The sequence below is a fragment of the Galleria mellonella genome, unplaced genomic scaffold (assembly GCF_026898425.1).
Source record: "Galleria mellonella isolate WM207_F2 unplaced genomic scaffold, CSIRO_AGI_GalMel_v1 utg171, whole genome shotgun sequence".
Taxonomy (NCBI): Eukaryota; Metazoa; Arthropoda; class Insecta; order Lepidoptera; family Pyralidae; genus Galleria; species Galleria mellonella.
In genome coordinates, this window is record NW_026442014.1 from 6,095,286 (window position 1) to 6,116,662 (window position 21,377).

The 21,377-nt window shown below is 34.0% G+C and overlaps 1 protein-coding gene across 1 annotated transcript in view; it reads left to right on the top strand.

The window, feature by feature from the left end:
• The window catches only part of LOC113518043 (lysine-specific demethylase 6A), a 38,334-nt gene that overhangs the window by 12,941 nt on the left and 4,016 nt on the right, over nucleotides 1-21,377 (top strand). The window contains 6 exon segments of the mRNA XM_052892839.1: nucleotides 13,678-13,985; nucleotides 14,599-14,824; nucleotides 16,383-16,640; nucleotides 17,421-17,613; nucleotides 18,020-18,079; nucleotides 18,185-18,302. Of these exon segments, the coding sequence (XP_052748799.1) occupies nucleotides 13,678-13,985; nucleotides 14,599-14,824; nucleotides 16,383-16,640; nucleotides 17,421-17,613; nucleotides 18,020-18,079; nucleotides 18,185-18,302 (1,163 nt within the window).

Consider the following 21,377-nt stretch of genomic DNA (forward strand, 5'->3'; position numbering starts at 1 on the left):
ATTTCACCGGGCCGGAGGAGGTCTTTCCGGTGTTCAGCAATCTTGTATATATGCTCTGCTATCATAGATATGAAGAGATTTCACCGGAATTCCTACTATATATACTATTTAAAACAGTCCCGTTCATAGTTCCTCTAGTTAGTATAGTCAGTCCGATATTCATTTCTTTATATCAACCGATATATTATGTGCGAATAAAAGACACATGTTTAGTTTTATATAATTTAAATATTACCGCTTTTTATCGTCGTGATTTAGTCAAGAAATCATGCCATTTTACGTGTGTATTGGGAGATTGACAGTGGCAATGACCTTGACGCCTACGTTTATTATGACCGCTTTATGTAATATTTCTAAACGAACTAATTAAGACGAATAATAATTAAAATTATGAAGAATAATTATGTTTTTAATTAATTTTTTCATTATGTCATAGGTATTTACGTGAAATACTTCATCGTTAACATACCGTACATCACACAAATATCTTAAAGGTAAACGATTTATCGCCGTAAAATTTATCTTATATAAACAGTGTTACTCCGTTTAACATTTTTATTATAGGTTATCTACATAATTACTTATTTATAGATCATGGAAAGAAAAATAATAGCCCCATTTCATTTGTCTGATCTGTTTCAATACCTGTTGTGGCACATTTATCTGTATCTCTAACACCTACATCCACAATGAGTTCTAACGTTATTTGGTATGCTGCTAAATATTACGTCACAATAGACACGTTATTACGAACACGCGAAACTAGTCGCGCAGCGAATGCTTCATAGCAACAGCAGAATAGCGGCGTATAACCGGAAATCAACAGCGCTTCGCATACCAGGTGCCATCATGCGAAGTTGTTGCTGCCTAATCTAACGACATAGCGGTACTTGCATTTAGTCACATTGATATAAATTAATGTATGATAGGGATAAGATTTTTGGCCTGTACACACACAATGTCATATTGAAGGACGCGGTCCCCGACCCTACTCGATGAGTGCATCTACTAAGCAAAGCTATAAAGATGTGCGGGAGGGGCGCACATCTCCCCTCGCTTCATACCGTGCACAACGTCACGTACACACGGGCCCTTAAACGAACAGGGCTACGGCGCGCCGTCGTCGAGGGCCCGCGCGCGCACCGAGACACACAAAGCTGCTGCCTCTATTGAGTTGCCGGCTAAGGGCGTATGCAATATTAGTTCTCCCCCTCCCCATTCAGCCCCTCAGCGTCCCTGTCTTTGCCCTCGTATTTAGGACGCGAAGTTCTAGTAGCGGGGGTGGCTTTTCGATTCTGTAATTCGGCCGTACTTATAATGTTTGTTGTCTTTTTGTTATAACTAGGTCAGGAAATCAAGATAGGACTGAGATTTAAGATCAGGGCGAGTGTTTGGTGACGGTACGCGGTCGTCGACACTAACGGATCGCTATTTATACCTGCTGCGTAGTGCACCGGAACTGGCTCGGTGCACTCGCTGCATCCGTGCTCGCCTGCGCTCTGTCAATGACCTCGGCACTCGGGCCCATTTCAACCAAATGTTGAAACAAGGAATTCATTTATGAAATGAATTAGACGCGTATTTCTATATGTCGTTGTAACAGGATTCCATAAATCGACACAACGTGTACAAGAGTAGGTATTATCTAGGTAGGTTGCAAAAGATTGTGTGGCAAGAGTGCCCTTCAGCCTTCCGTTTTGTTTGTGTTACGTAAGATTACCGCCCACATCTGTAGGACAGCCACCCACGCAGCCGCGCAGGGCATGAACTGTGTCAAGCAGTATGGCCTAGTTTTTTCCCTAACTAGAATTTGCTTTTACACATGCAAATTCCTATTTATTACTTCACTTACTTTTATGAAAACATACATTATTCACTAAATTAAATAAAAAAAAATTTTATTTATATATAATTGTATTTATCATAAAGTTATTTTTTTATAATTATTCTATTCAAATATAATAATCATCAGTATTTCTAAATTTATAGAATTGCATTTCATTGGAAAAATTACAATAAACATTCAATATCGTGGAAGTACAAATTGTACCTATTAAATCTATATATATTTTAAGAACGACAGTGATGTTCGTTCTTAATGATGCTAATAAGTATATTAATAAATAATAATAAGCGCGACATTTACGCGATATGAACGACCATATTAACCCTAAAAATATTAGGTATATATTCTATAACTATACAAAAAAGGTAAAAAGTAATACCAATCAATATTAGGTACATACAACCAAAGTAAGAGTAACAAATGTTGATGTGTTCGTACATATTTGTTTCAGCTGGCAACAACATCGCTATTCTTTTATGTCATTTATAACCATTATTATCATGTATAACATTAGAAAATAACGAAGTAATTACATATAATCTATTTTATGTAATATGTAGTTATTTTTTGACAGCCAAGTAAAATTAGGCTTTATCTATGTTTTACAGAGAGAATAGTCATTACAGTAGAATTGTTTGTCAGTCATTATTCTAGCTTCGTTAATTTTAGGTTAATTGAAAAAAGGCACTAACAAAGATTTTCTGAATGTCTAATGCAATAAGAATTCCTTACATGCGGTTAATAAATGCTTTGCCACTCGCCTACTCTCATTATCAAAATATTTGTAATTTATCTTCCGCATTTGGTACCTAAACCTATCTAATCTATATATCTATTATGTACTTAGCGATTTCGTTTATATTATTTAACTCTGATTTCAATTACAAATGAAAGGGGGTTTTGTTTCATCTATGTTCATTTATTATATGACCACGCAAAATCTGTTGGTTTTCCATATTACTCGATAATAGCACGGGTAGCAGCCAACAAGTCCGCGATCCGCGAGCGATGGCCGCGCCGGAATTTCCGCGAAAAAAGTCATACGTCACAAGGCGTCACGTCAGGACGGGCGCGGCGCGACGTCACGCCTGCAAGGTCGCCGTATGTTGTATGAGTAACCATTTTATTTTTTGTAGTACTCAGCTAGCTGTATGAGTAGGACTTATTGCGGTCATGCAAATAAAATACCAACATAATATTACTCATTTATTAATCATACATACATACCTACCTAAATTTTATCATTGTCCCAATGTGTAAAATAGGCGTTACTTTATAATAATAATAGATAATATGGAATTGATAATGTAGTTTTATCGTATTTGATTTTTTAATAAGTTACAATACCTACGTGCTTATATAGCTTTGGCCAATTAATATTTCGTATTGAAACCCTTAGCTTTAATTACAGCATTTATTTTTTTGGGTAAAGAGGAAATTAAATTATTACATTCTTCTGGAGTTATTCTATATTATTATTAGCATTTCACTCCTGTACTAAACAATTCTTTGAGATGTTTTTGGAAGTAATCGAATGTTCCTTTATCTTGCGCTTTAAAATCGACCATAAATGTTCGATAGGATTAGGATCAGGCGATGGTTACCACTTTCCATCAGCTTGTTTGCTATTCTAAGTTGTATAAAAAATAATTAATAAAATAATAAGATTTTTGAAAATAGGTCTGTCAATAAATGGTTAACTTCAATATATCTCAAACGCCTTTAATTATTGTTTAATCGTTTAAATGACATGCCTCAAAATTGGATTCATCCGGCCAAATGATATTCGCCCAATCTTCCTTGGTGTTGTGATGTTCTAAACACCACTGAATATGTAAGTTCTTGTACTCCTCAGACAACCACGGCTTGTTCCTTGCCTTGCAACCTTTGAATCCAGTATCCTGGAGCTTACTCCTAAAAGGACTTTTTCTCCGGCATCTCGCTTAGTTCAGCAGCTAATTCAGAAGATGTTTTCTTATGATTTTTAAAAAAAGTTCGCATTAATTGTCTGTCTTCTCTTGCAGATGTAGTTCTTTTCCATTCATTTTGTATTAAGTTTTCGTGTCTTATGGTCATCTTACACCGATTTAAGGTATACATTACGGTACTATGAGGTCATTTCATAATCTTGGCATTTTCACTTTTATTTTTGCCTACTTCAGACAACAGCTGAATTTTTTATCGTTCCCCGTTATTTTATTCATGGCGCTTAGGCATTTTTCTAGTTTTTTTTTTTTATTAACTGCCGCACTTAAAACAACAACCAATTTACAAGAATTTATCGACAGTTCTTCGCACTATAATGAATCCTAGTAAACTAAAAAATTCCCAAAATTTTTACTTACCTGGAAATGAGTCACCTCTATTGTGGTTGTAGTTTTACGACATAGACCGTTGTTTTGATCGGCACATTTTAAACTTTAGATGTGTATATACTATGCGACAATAGACCCAGTAAAGGTCAATAGATAAGGGATTTCTAAGGATTATTAGGGTGGCAAATACTTTTGGCCAATGCTGTATTTTACATTTCCGAGAATTATATACATCCCAACAGCAGAATTATTGCCCATTTATTACTTATACCTACAATGTAATAGTTTGTGCTTTGAATTTAAACTTACACTTATCAGTTGTAAACTATTATTTAATGTATGGTTTTTCCTAGTACTTACACTAGTGATCAAATTGTCGTTCATGATTGTCACTTAGTAGATAAGTCACGATATTTCCAAATGAATTCGTACCTACTTTTACTGTAATTTCCAGTGCTGAGTTTGTTACAATCGTGGTTATGCAATAAAGTTATTATTATTATTTCATCTGATATTTGCATATTTACATTTACTCTTGCTTACTTAAATATTGAATAATATTATTTATTCGTATTTCTATTGAACAATATTATTTGTTCGTATTTTACATACTATATTAGAATTAATTGGTTCAGATAACAACACACTAAAATAGGGTTACCAATTTTACAGAAATTTACAGTTTGGTCGTGTAATAATATATTCTTAGGCTCAGTTTTATACGCCGGAGAAATAGGTTTAACGAAAATATTTACTTTATTAAATAATAAAAAAAATATACCTAATCTTGTCGTATACTTATAAAGTATAAAATTCTGTCTAATGTGTGAGGATCAATCCAGATACACTGTTTATTATATATAATAACCCTACTAAATCGCTATTGGTTTGCGTCAAACCTAAAAGATAATTTGTTGCTTAGAATTACTTAATTAGTGAGTAATAATCTATACCTAATAGTAATAATATATATATATATATATATATATATATATATATATATATATATATATATATATATATCCTGATATCATCATCATTATATCAGTCATTAACTGCCCCCCTGCTGAACATCCCCTCAGCCTCCCCTCGGGAGGTTTTGCGAATAGTTGCCACGCTTGACAGGCGGGTTGGTAATCGCAGCTAGGCTTTGGTGATTTTTAAGAAGGGCGTTGCTGCCCATCTATCTATAATTAAATTCTCTTAGTCACCTCTTAGGATAACCACAGGAAAGGAACAGGTGGCCCATTCTATGCCGGGGCCACACGGTTATCTCTGTCCTGATATAGTAGTAAGAAATGCTGAATACACATTTAAGAAATAGGCAGTATCCACGAGAGAGTTAAAAGATGAGCACTTATTCTTGATCATGGAAAAAAAGATATACCGTATAGTAAGCCAACTACAAGCATGCATAATTAACGAGGAGGCAGACCGTTCTCACGGATGTCGATCTGTACTTACTTAAAATCTAGCCGTCAGTTTGTACGCACAATGGGCATTAGAAAGCGGCCGGTGACCGCAAAAAGGGAGCAGTGGAAGGGCTCAGAACTTGCGAGATTTTGTTTTGTTACGTCACTATTGAGTGTAGCTCCGCTTACCCGCAGTACCAACGCCCTACTAAGGGCCCGGACGCACGATATGCGTGCGAAGTCTTCATACGTATGTACACTAGTGCCCTCTCTATTGTGTGATGTACAATCTGTGACGTCAACTCTACGATAAAGCTTAAAAAAGTTCGTTCACAAAGGGTTCAACCCTTCCGTAATGTGTGTTAGGGGATGGGGCATAGTTTTTAATTTTGCTGCATGTAAATAAGCTTTGGACTTGTTACGACACTTGTGTTGTGTGCTAGAATCGTATGGGGTAGTTATCAAGGGCATTTCGGAAAATTGATGTAGGTATACTCTTTATTCTGATCAGTAGATAAGAATATCTTAAAATCCCTGCCCTGTCAGAAATTAGCAGCAAGCTTCAGAAACGGGTAGGTATAATAGATCTCAGAAGGTCGTGCAGTATAAGCTTGAAATAACCCATAATAATTCTCTCATGCTATTTATACATTCCGTCGTCTCGTAATTTTTGTCAATAATATTACCTTTTATTAGTTCCATTATTTCTATGTACTAGTTAGTTTTACTAGTTAGTTCATTACAATTATTTGTAATTTCGTTACCTTAGTATGCGTGTGATTACCAACATTTAAGGGTTAACGAGGCATCAACAATTAATCGATCGCTGCTTAAATACTAACCATTCAGTAAAATATATAATTAAATATATTGTTTAATAACAATGCCTCAATATTACAAAGATTTTGCTCAGTAGCAAGTTTATATATTATGTATTTTCATTTTATTGCTTGTGCAAACAGTGTGCTAGGCTACTACTACTTGTTATCTATTATACAATGCGCGTAAATAAAGTTTCATGGCCCTACATCAGCCCAAGGCGAACCTGTTCAATAATGAAGTCCGCATAATCTTGCCAAGTCGTGGACGCATCGGTTTTTATTCGTGTCATGTTCGTGCAATTGCATAGTGCAGTTGACATGTCCACTTCCGCGTGTATATACTCCGTAACTCATATATTCATTGCAATTTATTTTCTAAGAATGTTTATCATTGTGTGAATTGAAAAACACAAACAATAAATAACTTGGATCATAATCTAAAGGAGTCCTTGAATTGTAAGAATATAAAATATAAACTGAAAAATACATTTGATATCTTTATTACAGTAATACAGGTCAGCAGTAGTTTGATATTATTGTGTACAAATTGCAGATTGGAAATTTATTCATAATAGATCTGCATGAATGTAGCTTGTTAGTGAATGATGTCATAAATTGTTATGTCTGATAATATATAAATAAAAAAAGAGTAGAATTAATGTTATTTAATTATGTGCAACTTTGATCTATTTGTATGTATGTAACAGTACATTGTACATATATGTACATGTATCCAAGAAGCAATGATTCTTTTATCTTTACTGTTGATTTCTTTTACAAAAATTGGATACATATTTTAGATATATGTATATCCTATCTTTCCAGAAATCGTATAATTTTTCTTTTTTTATATGTCCATCGTCTCTTTATGAATAATAAAATAAGCAACGGAATGTTTGAAGGATAGATATTAACTAATTGTTGTTATTTGTAATGACACAAAAATTTCCTTTTGATAAAATATTTGCCTTTGTTCAAGCATGGTTAGTAGCTTGCTACTGCTGTCTCTATTGCTTCATTAGGTCAAGGGCAAAAGGGCTAGTCGAGTATAATAATAATGAACTACAAACTGCGGAAAAGTCGTTGTTTTATCTCATTAAAATATTGTAAGGGTGAACTTAATGTGATTCTTAAGACCACTATAAAAATTTAAAATAGGCAGTTATACACCATTATTAAATAATATAGATATAAAACAGAAACTGCGTGACTATATTGTTTAGTTATGAATCGTCATGAAATATTTCCGACAGCATGGGATTAATTACATCCTTTCTACCTACGTATTATATTACTTTTATTATCATTAATTAACACTTGCCTACCACCTACTGTTGCCAGGAAAACAGAAATTGAGTTGTTTGCACTAGTTACTGCTAAACAGCTATGCCTAATAATATCATCATGGCTCTTACATGCCAAGCCAATTTCGTCTTGAAGAAATCGCAATACACTCACTGTATGTATACTTCCTAGCAGAAGATATTGGGAACAAGGGCATTCTATCTACTAATAGAAATTACGCTTAGAATTTATTGGATATAATATAAATTGTATCCGCAACCGCAATGCCACTTTGTTCCACTTTACAATTTAAATGGTTGTGATATTTAAATTTAGAAATAAAAATGTAACAAAGCTCTTTGAAGTATACATGCATTTATTTCAATTCAGTTTTGTGCCGGTTCTGAAATTAAACGTTATAATATATGCGAAATATCGCATGTGAGATCATTCGTGTGTAGGTTACTCTATAAGTGGTATCGAATGGGACAAAACTGGGTCAACTAGAATGACGCCAGCGATAAAAGAGCCCTCGTTCATTATCAATTTTGTACAGTACGCCTCGCACATATCAGATACATCCCTAACAAAGATTAGTGAGTATCTGTTGCTATCATGCTTAATCAGTTGCGTAACTTATGAATTATTCTTCAAAGTAACATTCTATTAGCGATGTCGATAATAAAGTGTAAAACGTATGAGATGTAAGACCTTATGTCAAGCTTAGACTGGTAGACCACGTGACCATTTAACAACTTGCTAATATTAAATATTTCAGGTTTTTTCATTAACGATAAAAAAGCGTATGCGTGCCAAATAAGAGAGTTATATATCATCATCACAAATATACTTTGTGGCACGTCATAATCGTATACGCACAAAACGTAATTATTAACGTATTATAACTATCGAAATATTTTATATGAGTAAACGACGAAAAACTTTCTTTGTTTCATCTTTAAATTGTATTTCTAAGAATAGCGGTATATTTAATATTTTTCATAGTTTATTGCTTAGTGACAGACACTGTATTGAAAGAAATGTTTTTACGTGCCATAACAACAAGCGGTATAGACAGCGCAAGTCACGTAGGTAGATTTCTTTATGACTTCTCTTCAATGTCTTTGGGGAAATAAAATTTAAAAAAGTTCAAATGGTTTTGTAAGTAAGCATTATCGTAACGTGAGAACGTTCGATATTTGAAGGGTAATCAACGAAAATAACTATGTTGTTCTTAAGAATTTATAAACAAACTGCTGTTATTTGCATAGTTTTCATATGCGTTTGTGTAGATATGAGTATAATATGTATCTACATTGTGTGTTGCATTTTGTATTCGTGCACACAAGGTCGTGATGCAATACGGTCAGGTGAATTGCAAGTTTATGTTGAATGCACGGCATGATTGCATTACGGAGCACGTACCTATTCTAAGTAGCAGGTGGCAAATTGTTACTAATTAACTTCTTTGTAAAAACTACGAATTTAAAATAAACAAATATTAGTTTTGAATGTTTATGAAAAACAATTGTAAATTGGATCCGATACATTTCACTCTATATGAGAAAGGATTAATTATTACATCCGAAGCAAAAGTTAATTCCTTACTAGTATATCCCCCGTGGGTGGATACTATCACTGGAAAAGTCTTTCTTTGGGAACCACTAACTAATTAAAAATGCAGTAGGTCGTCTATAGACCGATATGTTTAATTGGCCTTGAAAATTTATTAAAAGCAACTGTAAAATCCTATCCTATCTCACGGTCAAGTAAGCCCCTGATATGCGAAAGGATTATTACAACCAAAAGAAACTCTCCCCTAGTTGTTACCTTTCGTGGGAAAATTTTGCGCATTGTATAGTACCTACGTACTAGCGCACCGATCACGTGCCACGGCGCACCTAGCGACGACTTCAGTTATGTAAAGTGAGTGCGATGCTATGACGACCCACGAATGAACACTATAAATAGCGGTCGATCCGTCCTTGAGCTGTTGCGAGTGTGCTGAAGTAGGTCAAGCTAAGCTACTTCATTATAGTCTCCCTCACCTCCCCCTCTTTGCCTCCTCTATCACCCGAGTGTTCGGCACACCACTAAAATACTAAATTGATATATTCCACTCAAACATTTACTTGTTTTACCACAACAAGACGCGAGTTTTATCGTTTGTATCATCCGATATAACTAGCTTTCTATAGCGTTCGAGTCTGGTAATAACTATTACCTATTTATTGCAGAGCCTTACGTCTATGACAGTAGGTTTCCAAATGACTACTATTTTAACAAGTTCTAGTAGGTATATACCAGTGACGGTAATCAAATATCTTTATTCCATTCCCGACGTATGAAGGTACGAGTAATATATACATACACGTGGTGTAAAATAATACAATGGAATTATTACAAAACATGAATTCTTAAAGAGTGTACAAAAATATGTAGTCTACCTACTTACATGTATGTAAGAAGTTATTGTTTGTAGTCCAGTGTTAAACTTTAAATAATTTCTGTAATAAACCAATACAAACTAAAGCGTTCTGATGTAACATTGTGCATGCCTACTAGCCAGATGTTCATTCATTCAGCTGTGTGGAATCGATTATTATTTTACGCTTGGGATATGAATAGGTATGTGTTTAAAAGAGAATTTTGTGCGTACATAAGTACGGCCCTGTATTCTTACCTGAGTGAATTGATAATATCCCTTGTTGGGCAGGCAGGTAGCGAACCCGTATAATAATTGAGCCCGTGTATTCAGGATGCTCGCAAGGATATCTATATACTTGTGATACATACGTCATGTAAAAATATAAATAGATACAACTGTATTCATATTCTTATAAAATGTATAAATTTTGTTGAAATTGAGAAGTCGTTCAATGGAAGTTTTAGGTAAAATATTTGAACATTATTTGTCAATTTGGTTTGTCAACCGAGAAACAGAGAGGATATTGATTTCTGTTGTGTCAAATTTAATGTGCGATTTAGATTGTGTTTCACAAAAAACTGGCTTTAATTGTGACAAAGACAGTTATTTTAAAATTAAACTACTCCATCGATTTTGAAAAATTTCTATGGGATCAATTTGTAAGTATATCCTAAAAGAAAAAAAAAGGTTTTAAAAATCGGTTTATAACTGACGGAGTTATGCGATAACAAAAAAAAAATACAACGGTTGAAGTCGAATATATAAAATTATAAGCATTTAATATTTATTATTGTTAATAAGACTGGACGAAATTTCGAGTGAACAACTTAAAAATTGGAATCATTCTGTGACGCGAAAATGAATAGTTTTAAACGACTGGAAACCATAAAATATTAAACAGTTTTGAAAGTATGAAACAATCTCTATAAAAACAAAAGTAATTTTTTATACTTACCAAATAGAGAGTGATTAAATTGTCGCTTTCGTAGTATTGATTTTAGCAAGCAACATGTGGCTATTCTGCAATATCATGTCATGCACGACATTAGAGAATAGCCATATGTTCGTACTATTAATTCATTTGAGCTTCGTAAATAAAGAATAGAACCTAAAATTTGTACCACAGATTCGTGACACGACGTCGATTCTTTAGTAGTGTTACATATGTCTTCAAAAGTAGGGAAATAAACATTTTTAACTCAAAATTATATAATTAATTATGCAATGATTTGAATGAGTTAAAATGACTTAAAAATGACAATTCTTTTATACGTGCGCAATAATAATCGATTTTGTTTGCACTCGGCAAGATTGATTCCCGTATTAGTACAACAATATTATTAAATTACATTTATACAAGTAATATTAACTTTATCACATTTGGAGTCGCTGTTTTTTCGCAAAGCAAAATATACTTGTTATTTTTATTTGTATGTTGAAGAACAGATAGAATAAACAATATGAATTTTACCAGTCTTATAAATTGAATGAACATTAATCAATATTGTAATGCGGTATTTGTTTGCATTTCGTTATCACCAGTGGTCGAATACGCGTCTTGTTATCGGCGCGTGTGGGTGTAAAACGAGTTGAAACGACATACCTTACCGCGTAATATCACATAAGGATTCATGGGTACAAGTATTTCTGGTTTGTCATTGATGGAAACAATGTTACTTTGTATAATTATTTGAACACCTGAATAGATTGTCATGGGAAATTGTGAAATGTTGTTTTTACACATCACTGAAGGGTTAACTCGCGTAGTCATAATAATTTGATCAAATCTTATAATATTAAAAAATACTTAATCGTTTTATCGGGTTCTCGAATTGGAATATATCGAAACAGGGAAGTGATGAAGGTGTATGTTCCGCGTGTACTTTGAACGTTGCGTGACAGTTGGTAATCATAGTCTATGGAACAAAATGTGAATACGAAGCAGTGTTGTTCTAAGTATTATGAATGTCGAGTATTATCAATGCCGCGGGCGAGGAGTCGGGTGAAAGCTTTCTTCAGTTCGCCACAACCTTGTGTGTGTGTGCGTGCGTGTAATTATTTAATTTTAGTTAGTCGCTGCTACAGGGTGAACAGCGGCCGCCACCTGTCTCGCTCCTTTGTTTCGGCTTGCAAATGTCAGCCGAGGTCATCTAAATAAAGTTGGTATAGGCGTCCGAATCGGACCGCGATCGCTGTCTAGACGTTGCGTTGCATCGTCCGATCGATTGCACGAACAAGCCTCAGACGGTCATCGACCCCGCGGGCGCATCGGTGACGTTACGCTTCGGTGATGCGCCCCTCAATAACCTTACAGATATTATGGGTGCCTTCATTCCGTCTTTTGTAAACTTTACACACCTTGACGTCGCTGCTGCATTCTTCATTATAATTCCGATCGTAGGCGGTAGGTCCTACTCGGTCATAAACACTCTCTTTATCTACCTGGGCTTTTCATTTTTTCTTCTCTGTACTCGATTATTTACGGTCACAAAGACGACTCTCCTATTGAATCAACAACGCGTAATGCAATCTGTTTTAGTTGCACAAAAGCGGGCCGGTTTAGATTTTGGGATGGGTAGACGTTGTATAATAAAAAAAAAATTTCCCCGCTATTGTACGTTTGCTAAAATATTTCTATACAATTCAGTGTTACTCAAAAAAGTGAAATGTAAAGTTTTATTACCGAGTCTCGAGTTTGTATGGGTTCTGTTGTTTTCTCTCGGCATTATTGCGTCAACAGTACTCACTGTTGGTTGTACATAGCTGTTGCCGTGTATTATTTAATTTTGCACATCGTCTGACCTTGCCGGTAAGTCAAGTGCGGACTGTTACTTTGACATTGCTTTCTGATGGCGTAGACAGACAGACTGTAATTACGTGGTTCCATGCGAGTAAGAAACTTATCGGTATTGGTAGATTATACAAGATTATGCAATGAAATCAAAGTAAATTACAATCAGTTAACATTACAGGCTTCCAAAAGTCATTAAAACGGTTAGTGAGTTGAGTTAAAAATATTTCTATATTATTGTCTATTATGAAACAAATATTTTTAACAAGCAGCAAATATGTCCTTCACGTAATATGGAATCGTGTGTGTGTGGATATCTGAAAAGTAAATATTTTTTTAAAAATGCTTTTTATTAAGTTGCGCTAAAAACAACAAACAAATTTCGACACCGAAGTCATTACTTTTTGTTTTGTCAATGCTTTTTTTAGGTTCCCAAAGTGTACACTACTATTCGACTGAGAAACAACTTATCCTGCATTGTGATTTATTTATTGATTGGCGGTCGGTGATATTTTTGAACAAATCAGTATGTAGGCAGTACCATGTGGTTAACCCACGGTGTTATAGGTGGTTATAGTTATCGCTTTCCATAAGGCGTATTCATGTTTGTTTACAAAATTACAAACTTTTAGAAGGTGATAAAAATATTTAATGAAAATAGAATGAAAAGAAAATTGTATTTAAAAATTGACAGTTGTAAGACTTCGGAATGCTCATAAAATTCATAAAACTCCTTATATACTTGTAAGGGTGGATGTTTTTAAATTTGTTTGCTACTAGGGCAACGAAGGCGTTGCAGATGGCACTATACGTGTCGCCGGGGTTCTCCCGCGCGGCGGACGCTCATTTGCGGCTCGCATTGATGTTCAAAGCAAGGAGGCACTGGGCCGCCGCCGCCGTGCATTTCAGGCGGGCACGGCTGGCCCCGCATCAGGACGCGACCTTCACACGCTTGGAGCTCAGCTTTCATGCTGCACACTTGCTCGAAGCAAAGGGACTTAGGAAACAGGCCAGGGACGCCTATGAGAGACTACTCAAAGAGCCTCAGCTTTCGTCTTCACTAAAAGCCGATGTTTGTAGGCAGTTAGGTAAGGATGGATATTTAACTTGATAAATTATGTAAGCAATGGTTCGTTGATAATGCTGAAATGATGCAGATCAAAGGATCGATTACCTAAGTTGTCAATAGTTTGTAAAAAATATAAATATAGTCTCTGTTTACATAATATAAGAATTACTTTTTTCCCGGAATCTAGCAAACTTATGATATTCTAATTTGTTTGCTTTTATTAACTATTTATATCAGTAAATTTAAGATATCCTGTCAATATCAATTTTGTTTATTTCTTGTAAATTTACTTTTTTTTATCTATCGAAATTTTACAACTCTGTTGTATTATTTACAAAGTTTCATTCCGGTCACACAATTAAGATTTTAGTTAGCTGGTTTTAAATTCACAACTATCACAACTATATCTCGTTTAAATAGTTATAAACATATATACAGACACCACATTATACTGTGATGCATTTGTATTTGAATGAATTGTGTAAAAACATACCTACACTGTTTTGCATATATTCGGCATTCAAAAAGTTTATAAATGGAGTCAACAGTCTTAAACCAGCTGCATATCGAGACACCTATTGCAAGTAGTAAATTACGTAAATAAAACAGCAATAACTCGTCTGTGGCGCCAGGGTGGCTGTATCATCGGTGCGTCTCGTTGGGCGAAACTGGGGCGCGCGCTCGCGCAGCGATATGGTGCTTGCAGCGCGCGGTCGCGGCTGAACCAGACTCGGGCGCCGGCCTGTACCTCCTAGGCAGGTGTTACGCAGCCCAGGGGAAGGTCCACGACGCCTTCATTGTTTACAGAAACTCGGTAGAGAAATCGGAGGGGAACGCGGACACATGGTGTTCTATAGGGTGAGTATTTGAACTAGTGTTTTTAATATTTATTTTTGGCCATAAAAAATTGATTTGGAAATTAACTATGTAAATGTATACTCATTCTCCTCCCCATTGATTGTCCCAAGACTCGTTAAGTACTTCGAGTGGATTTCGCTTATTACATTTAGTCTTAAATTAAAATTTACCTTACACATAGATACAAAAGTGTTTTAGGAACGTTAAGTCGGAACTGTATTTTTTGCCAGAAAAAAAAAAGTTACTTGTCGCCTGATAATAAAAAAGAAACGTAAAAGTGAATAAGGCTTTATGTACAATTCTTGGATTCTATAACAATAGGAAGTACTTATAACTTTGCATCGTAAGTCAGACGTGTTTTGTAAATAACTGTATTTTATACAAGATTATTACTTCTTGTTACTTGAAGTTACTTAGCTGTTTTTATAGTACGTAATTCCAATGGTAGGTATTTAAATTTACATTCTAGAATCATAGCTAATTATAATTTCAAAATGTGAGGTTGAGAAAAATAATAATGCGAGACTACAAGGTTAGTGTGTTCCTAAAGATAGTCATGAATGAATATTTTCTAAAAAAAAACAATAGTACCCGATGTGTGCCCTGATACACGTGTATCCGACCGACAAGTGCAACCGACCGCAACTGACATAATAAATGTATGTATGTAGTTATAGTGGGTACGTACTAACACGACTCGTTCTTGAGAAAGCGTGTATAAGTAGGTATGCCATAGAAAGAGGAACAAATTATTTTACAAGCAACCCGATCTAACTTTGCCCGTGTGTAAAATTTCATATTTTGGTAGCCATTTCAACATCGGTTGCTTTCCATAAGGCCAGTCGATTACCGGTTAGGTGAAAAATAAATACAATTTATACATATATCAAATTGACACTCATCTAAATTTTGTAACAAAAATTGTGATGCCAACTGGTTTTACTTTTCGATGCTAAAAATAAAACCTTTGTTTAATAGCATGTGACGCACCTGGTTTTATATAACTTTGTTTCGTACCTTTCTTGAAGGGTGCGTTATTTTAAAACGGTAAATACGTCAGTTCAGTGGCTTAATAAGCACTCAAATGTATTAATTACGTTAAGCTTCTACGTCATATATGGACTAAATATAAAATAAGGATAGCGTAACTACTTATCCTAAATTAATTTTATAATTATAATTGAGTTTACAAATAGAACCACACGTTATTAATTAAGCACGTCGGTGTTAGGTATATTCCCTAACATGACCAGAGTTGATAAGTGTCTCTGATTACCTTATTAAGTAGTTAGGCGTTTGTATATTTTTTTTTTTTCGGTTTATACTATAATTAAGACTGTAGTGCACAAACAAAAACCGCCTTCCAATGTGATCGATTTAAAAAAAAAAAAATACAGACCAATTTGTGTATTCTTTCAGATAAAATAATTTTTCAAATCCGATTACAATTGACGGAGTTATACAAAATAAATTATATAAAAAACATACAACCGAGAACCTCTTTCTTTTTGAAGTTGGTTAAAATAATAAAGTAGCATATAAACTAAACATTCCACAGAGTATTGTACCAGCAGCAGAATCAGCCTATGGACGCGTTGCAAGCGTACATATGCGCTGTGCAATTGGACAAGGGTCATTCAGCCGCGTGGACGAACCTCGGCAGCTTATACGAGAGCTGCCAGATGCCCCGAGACGCGTTTGCTTGTTATACGAATGGGGGTGCAGCGGCGACCGCGGCGCACGCGGCCCTACGGCAACGACTAGCGTTCCTGAGGGCGCATCTAGTGCATGCCCCTATGCCATCTGTGACTGGGAAGTGAGTATGAAATATATTTTAATTTGCATTTCATTAACTTGCTTCATTATTATACAATATGTACAATATATATGGTCTTCTTTACTGTATAATTGTCAATGTGGAGCCTTAGATTATGAGCATCGAGCCTCAAAAATAGTCAGCTAATTGTAAAATTAGCTGTTTGACAATGTAGCTTGTAAGACAAAATAAATATAGAAGTTATAAAGGAATTACTCATAACTATTTATCACGCAAAATTGTATGAAAAAGTTGACCTTTGTTCTTCTTGAAGCATTTCTTTGAAAACTCTCTATGTAATCTAAGTGTGAAACAAATTGATTAGTGGTTTGTTATGAAGTTAATTTGTTTTTGAATTAAGAGATGGCGCTTATGTTAAGTTTCAGTAAGTCTTAATAAAAACGCATGAAAGACAATGTCTTTATATGTATTAAGTTCATAACAATCATAATGAGCATCTTTAAGTAAATATTCATGTTTCATATTTCCTGTATGACTTATGTAAAAAAAACTGCTTTACATTTTCGGCTTGTCATAATGATATAATTATAATAATACGGTCATTTATTATTTAAATAATTTAAAAAAATATATATGTTTTTATATTTTATTAATTTCAAAGTTAAAATAAGTTCGTACGTAGATATCGTAGCCGATTCTCTACCAATTGCGATGTTTCAATTATTAATTCATAGTACTGGAAAGTCTTAGAGCATATTAGTTTTTAAGTTAGTTTTTTTAATATCTGATTTGTTTGACAATTCGAATGTTGACTTACAGACGTCGTCAGCTGCCATCTATCGAGGAGGCGTGGAACCTGCCGATATCGGCGGAGATGTCGTCCCGCGCGCCCAAGTCGGCGCCGCCGCCGTACCCCGGCAAACGCGAAGACCCGCCGCCTCTGACGCCGCAGCAGCTGCAAACACTACAGAACCTGCAGCGCAACGCACATAATCTCTTACCACAGCAACAAGTAAACACATCAACATCCTCATTACCTCGTCGACGTAGATGGAGGAATCGATAAAATTTTTTTAGTTTCGATATATTCACAATTTTCCAATTTTTTTGTTGCAATTAATTATTAAAGTAATTATATTTTCAATTTCCATTTATGTCAAATATAAAACTGAAGAAAAAAAAAATGGTAAATCGCCTTTATCTCCAAACTGTATAAAAAAAACTTTTTTTCATTTATGCCATCTTTCCATTATGGGGCGGAGAAAGAATAAAGTTTGAAGGGCTAAATAAGTATATCTTTCGACTTCTCAATTCGACAATTTTTTAATTACTCTTTCAGATATTACTAAAAATGCCTTTAATACATGTATTTGATTTACTATTATAAGTAATTTTATTTCTCGAATTTTATTTTCTAGGCGATTATGAAGCAGTTGCTGGCGCAATATCACATGGCTCAGGCGGCGAAGGCGCGTGCGGTTCGTAATCACTTTATCCCACTCCACTATCCTTTAAACTGGCGGCAGGTTGAGTAGGCACAACTGGATGTAAAGGAATATGCTAAAGTCTTAAATGTATTTCAGGTGACCAAAAGCGAAGGTAGTAATGCGACCGGCGGCGACAGCGCAGAGTCGTTAGCTGAAGATTTGTTGAAGCGATTCTCTGATTCGCAACCGGATATAAAGAAGGAGCCCGTTAATAGTAAGTACTGTTTTATCTTTTGATAAAGCAAATAAATAAAAAAAAAAAATGGATGTCGAATTTTTACAAATAGTTTTTATAAATAAATATTACTGACATTTTATGAGTTAAAATTTCGTAGATTAAACATAATACTTGTTTTTGCGTAAAGTTTTTATTTTTTGTTTGTTCAATATTTATTTTGACGATTTAGTAATACTTACCTTCCAATATATAGCGTAAAAAATGTTAGTTTTCATTTATAAGTGTATCTTACTAATAAATCTAAACATTTTTCCCAAATGGACATGTGGAATATGTTCCCATGGTAACGATTTCGGTTTCAACATGTACATATTATGTTATTTAAGAGAATATTCCCATTAAGTAAAACTGCAGAAGCAAATTTTTAAATGTAAACCTACAACTATAATAAACTTTAATTCAATAAAATATATTATAATATAAATTTAAAAATTTTAATATAATATTTTTTTCATAACAAAAGAGCCCGTTTTTGTATATTACAGCAACCATGAATAACCTACATATACTCGGTTATTACGTGTGTATTATGTATTTATGTATTCTTCAGTGCAATACATAATCAAGTGTTGAGGAAAACGGCACGTTCCAGATAATGCTATTGATTCTAGAAACTTTAGAAAGGACGCTATTAAAAAAAACACCAAACATTTGTGAATATTTATTTAGATTTATATTTACTATTTTTGTTTATGATTGGTATTCGATGATGGTTGATTTTCTATAGAAAAATGCTATTACTGTACTTATTTATATAAAATACTAGTTTTTATCCACAACTTGTGGCCGCGTTCGTCTTCATTCTAAATAGTACGTGCATATCAAATTTCATGACCATTGATCGAGTGGTATAGAAAATATATTGTTCATATAAGTATGGTGAGACATTCATAGTTTGTACACACTAATATGGCGTGCCAATGTTGCATTCAAGTGTGTACTAATTAATTACGACTTACCTATTGTTCCTTGTTTAACCCGACCTTCTTACCGTGGTCTACATTGCGCAAATGTCAAATATAATCGAGTATGAAAAAGGACTATTGATGATTATTGTATAAATAAATACACCATAAAATAATTAGAATATTATTTAAATTTTGTTTCAAAAAAATAAATAAATTGCAATAGTTTAAAAATATTTAGTTGCCTCTGCTTATCGAGAATTTGCTATACATTTTTTTATTTTATTTTCAAAACCTATGTCAGGCACCAGTCTTTCATAAAATTGGTCTCGCATATTTAATTGTACTTTCAGTTATTATTTTTTACTATCTTTTGTGAAGAGAAAATAAACCATTCATTCAATTTCTCCAACGAAAATGGAAACTCTCTGCAAGTAAAATGCCAAAGATATGATTTTAAATATTTATTAGAAAGTAAAAACTGCAGATATAATGTATTTTTTCACTAATGGAAGGTAAATCGATTGTATTTTTTCTCATGTTTCATGATATTGATCATTGTTTTTGTGATTGATACCGTTTATTTTACTGTAGTTCTCTACTAATTTTGTCCAGACTAAATTTTTTTCGTGAGGGCCAAAATCTCTCTTCTAAACAAAAAGGAAAATCTATTAGTTTTTGGAATGTGCATGTGAGTTTGTTTGTTTGTTACCTCTTGGCTTTTAAAGGCCATCTTTATTTGAATTTTGGCATGGAGATGTAATCAGGCAACTTTATATCATTTTATAATTATTAAAATCGGGTAGGGTATAAGATCAATAATAGCAAGTACTTGAAAAACAGTATTCTTACATCCACTGAAATATAAATAATGTATTGTTTTTTATTACCAGCGGACAGAATAATAAGAATTCCGATAAATATTTCATGAATAAAATTCTATTTCTCGTAAGTATATAACCTTACATTTGTTTCCATCGATAAAATTACGGAAAATTTATGTCAATTTGACGTAATGTAGAATTCATGTGAGGCAAATCTAGGTGAATATTTGCGGAGCGAAGTAACAATGATGCGGGATATATGTTAGTGAAAATTTTTGATGATTTAATATAAAAAAGCAAATAGCTGCATAGAGATTTAATATTTTCTAAAAAATATTTATTTACTTCATTCTTATGAAACTTTCTATTAATATTTACATAGTTTAGATTTAAATTCATTATCATATTGGTTACATAGGTAATTATAAATTAGTGGATTAAAAAATCTACATAAAACCCCTATCTAGAGATTAGCGTGTAAGAAGTGTTTCAACTTTCATTTTGCGCATTTTGTAAACGTAATCAGAATACGCCGTGACGGTTTTTGTACAAAACATAATCTGTAAATCTATTTTTTTTTGTTTTTTTTAAATTTTATTATCTACTAGCCATTCGCCCCGGCTTCGCACGGGTGCGATGCTGATACTAAATGGAGCCGCCGGCCCCCGTTACATTACGACATTAAGAAATTATCAATGTTTCTCTACTATATTATGCATGTATTATACATATAAACCTTCCTCTTGAATCATTCTATCTATTATAAAAAACCGCATCAAAATCCGTTGCATAGTTTTAAAGATCTAAGCAAACGTAGGGACAGACAGACGGAAATCGACTTTGTTTTAAAAGGAAATCGCCAAGTCGGTGCACCCATTGTCAAGTGATAAAATTTTTCTTAAAGGGGTACTAAGAAATTATAGTAGATCAAATAATGCTCGCTCGAGTCACCGCTATATCGCGTGACTGAAATCTTATGAGTTTTTTTTTTTTTTTTTAATTTAACCGAACTGACTAGTCTCAGGATAATTCAACTAGTGCAGTAGTAGTATAAGTAGTCACGACGAGTAGGTGCCTATTGAAGTTTACCGTACTGTCTCATTAGGATTCATGGCGTTGTTCATGAAGACCATGTCTGCGATCGTTGCCGACCTTGGTATCGCATTTTGCATATTGTACCCGTTTCCGGTATATCAAAGTATATTCTTATTTTTTTTTTAAATATGTAATGGTACCTTTATATTTATAATAAGTTTACTATTGTAATCTTTTGGAGGAAACAATAAAGAGTATATATTTATCTATTTACGAGTATCTCCGCT